The sequence below is a fragment of the Salvelinus fontinalis genome, unplaced genomic scaffold, assembly GCF_029448725.1.
Source record: "Salvelinus fontinalis isolate EN_2023a unplaced genomic scaffold, ASM2944872v1 scaffold_2280, whole genome shotgun sequence".
NCBI lineage: Eukaryota > Metazoa > Chordata > Actinopteri > Salmoniformes > Salmonidae > Salvelinus > Salvelinus fontinalis.
In genome coordinates this window covers 1-3,356 of record NW_026602489.1, presented here as the reverse complement: position 1 = coordinate 3,356, position 3,356 = coordinate 1, and the positions used below count along the sequence as shown (strand labels likewise).

General features: G+C 44.0%; 1 protein-coding gene across 1 annotated transcript; it reads right to left on the bottom strand.

Moving 5' to 3' along the window:
* Window positions 1-697: 697 nt before the first annotated feature.
* LOC129850743 (general transcription factor II-I repeat domain-containing protein 2B-like) lies at window positions 698-3,346 on the bottom strand. Its single transcript, XM_055917007.1, has 2 exons — window positions 1,314-3,346; window positions 698-1,187 (listed from the first exon to the last, which is right to left on the bottom strand). The coding sequence occupies exons 1-2, from the start codon at window positions 3,128-3,130 to the stop codon at window positions 1,181-1,183; spliced, it is 1,824 nt and encodes a 607-aa protein (XP_055772982.1). The 5' UTR covers window positions 3,131-3,346; the 3' UTR covers window positions 698-1,180.
* Between the last annotated feature and the right edge of the window lie 10 nt (window positions 3,347-3,356).

The following is a 3,356-nucleotide window of genomic DNA, read 5'->3' as shown; positions in this document are numbered from 1 at the left end:
TGCGGCTGGGTCTAGTAGTCATGTTATAGATGGTGGTGTAGATGAGGCTGGGTCTAGTCAGGTTATAGATGGTGGTGTAGATGAGGCTGGGTCTAGTCAGGTTATAGATGGTGGTGTAGATGAGGCTGGGTCTAGTCAGGTTATAGATGGTGGTGTAGATGATACTGGGTCTAGTCAGGCTATAGATGGTGGTGTAGATGAGGCTGGGTCTAGTCAGGCTACAGATGGTGGTGGTGTAGATGAGGCTGGGTCTAGTCAGGTTATAGATGGTGGTGTAGATGAGGCTGGGTCTAGTCAGGCTATAGATGGTGGTGTAGATGATTCTGGGTCTAGTCAGGTTATGGATGGTGGTGTAGATGAGGCTGGGTCTAGTCAGGCTATAGATGGTGGTGTAGATGAGACTGGGTCTAGTCATGTTATAGATGGTGGTGTAGATGAGGCTGGGTCTAGTCAGGTTATAGATGGTGGTGTAGATGAGGCTGGGTCTAGTCATTTTATAGATGGTGGTGTAGATGAGGCTGGGTCTAGTCAGGTTATAGATGGTGGTGTAGATGAGGCTGGGTCTAGTCATGCTATAGATCAGGGGTGTCAAACTCATTTTCACCGAGGGCCACATCAGCATAATGGCTGTCCTCAAAGGGCCAGATGTAACTTATAAATGTAATCGAATGTAATGTAAAATAAATGTAACTCCTCCTTAATGTTAAATAACTCATTATTTATTATAACTTATTCAAGTGACAATTACAGTTGCATAGAAAATATATGTTTGCTTGTAGCTCTAACATAAATCCTTTTAAATTTTGTCAGCTTATGAAAACCCACATAACTCCATTAATGAAGGATCAAACTGTCCAAGTGAATAAAGAAAAATAACATAAAACTTAGCTGCAAAGAACATGTATGACACATGTAGCATTTTACAAAAAAAGGCTGCACACAGCCGTGCACCCAACTGATGGTTTGATGACAATTTGTCTGCATACACACATAAACCTGCAAACATTAAATAATTACTACAGCAGCTACACATAAATAATATGTAATCAACTAAAAATACCAAAATAAAGGTTGACTCAGTTCACAACTATATTGGTCAAGTTTTTCGGTTAGTCTTTGATGAGGAGATGCTGCCTGTCCTTGAACACACCAAGTGGATTCTCTCTCTACTATCGATTGATCATGTTCTGAAAATGATAAACACAAAACAAAATGCAAGCACAATCATTAAATTGCACACAGTTTAACTGTTCTTCTTCTTGGTTGAATTACATTTTATTATATTTTAATTAAGTTTAAAAAAAAATGCTTGCCTGTGTGTTTTCTGACCAGATGTCTGACACCGTTTTCCCGTTACCAGTGTGTCAATGTCTGGTTTTAGGTCCTGTGCTGAGGCAATGCGTAGAACAGCATGGAGGTTGTCATCCGTGAGGCGTGATCTGTGCTTGTTTTTGTTCAGATTCATTATGGAAAAAAACTGTTCGCACAGATAGGTGCTCCCAAACATGGACAGAACACGGGCAGCATGAAGTCGAAGCTGTGGCATCAAACCAGGAGGCAGCAGACGGTAAAAGTCCTGGATTGTAGCATCCTGAAACTTTGCTCTCAGGCCACTGTCGCTTTGAAGCTCAATTAGCTCCATCTGAAGGTGTTGGGGTGCAGTGCAGACATCGGTGGTGAAAGGATTGGCAAAGATGTCAAAGCCAGACTGTTGTGCTCTGAAGTCAGAGAAGCGCCGATCAAACTCAGTCTTTAACCAGCTCAGTTTGGTAGCCAACTGAGCACATGAAAAAGTCTCGGGAAATGAGGCTGACATGCTCTGACAAACAGGAAAGTGAACAAGATTGTCCTGTTTCACTTGCCACATCCATAAGTCCAATTTACGCTGGAAAGCCGTGATCGTGTCGGACATCTGCGTGATGACTTGTTTGCGTCCCTGCAGCTTCTGATTCAGCTGGGCGAGATGGTCGGTTATGTCACACAACACAGCAAAGTCACACATCCACTTTGGATCTGATAGTTCAGACATGAGTTTTCCTTTACTCTGCATAAAAAGAGCAATGTCTTTCCTGAGCTCGAAAAATCGCTTGAGGACTTTGCTCCTACTCAGCCACCGCACTTCTGTATGGTACAGCACATCCCCGTGTTCCGAGCCCATCTCCAGCAAAAACTGCTGGAACTGACGGTGATTCAGGCCACGCGCCCGAATGAAGTTCACTGTTTTCATGACTGTGGTCACAATGTCCTCCATCCCCAGCACCTTCCCACACAAAGCTTCTTGATGGATAATGCAATGATACGTTATCAAAGGCGTGTGACAGTTCATTTTTTGCATTTTCCCCTTCATTAGTCCAACCAAGCCCACTTTTCCTCCACACATTGCCGGTGCACCGTCTGTAGTTAATCCTACCAAGTTTTCCCACTGCAATGCATTTTTACTTACGGACTTCTCTACCGCATCAAAAATGTTCTGTCCCGTCGTGGTCCCATGCATTGCAGCCACATCCAACAGCTCCTCAGTGATAGAGAGGTCCGACTTTACGCCTCTAATAAAAATTGATAACTGCGCTGTGTCCGTGTTATCTGTGCTTTCATCAACAGCTAATGAAAAAGCTGTGTAGCTGCGTGTCTCCTCGGCCAGCTGTGTTGTAAGATTTTCTGCTAGTTCCTTCACTCGGTCGACGATGGTGTTTCTTGATAAACTGACATTTTTAAAAGTCTGTAACTGGTCGGGACACACCTGCTCACAGACCTTCAGCATGCACTGCTTCAAAAACGCTCCCTCTGAAAAAGACTTGGAAGCGTGGGCGATTTCTTCAGCCACAATGAAGCTAGCTTTCACCGCGGCCTCGTTTTTGGCTGTGGATTTCATGAACAAACTCTGCTGCGACCGCAGTTTGCCTTTTAATTCTTGGGCAATTTGTTGCTTTTCTTGAAGGCTAGCTTTAGCGTACTTAGCTCCGTGTTTGGTGTCAAAATGTCGACGCAGATTGTACTCTTTGACAACCGACACCGCCTCGTAACACAAAAGACATACCGGTCTTTCTCCTTGAAGCGCAAACAAGTATTCGCCTTCCCATCTTTCTTGAAACAGTCTTCCGTCTGCATCAACTTTTCTCTTTCTGGACATTTTGGGATCATTATTTATATCTCAATTCCACTCGTTGGCATGGACACTGCCGTGGCTAGCGTAGTCGAAAGGCATTGTGGGAATGTAGTTTTTGGTCAAAGCACGCTCTTAATTTATTTTTTGGTATTTATTTTTAGACACTCAAAACTTTTAAGCTCTCGCGGGCCACATAAAATGACCTGGCGGGCCACATCTGGCCCGCGGGCCTTGAGTTTGACACATGTGC

Coding starts and splice junctions, on each gene's coding strand:
- LOC129850743 (XM_055917007.1), bottom strand. CDS start 3,130: ATGTCCAGAAAGAGAAAAGTTGATGCAGACGGAAGACTGTTTCAAGAA.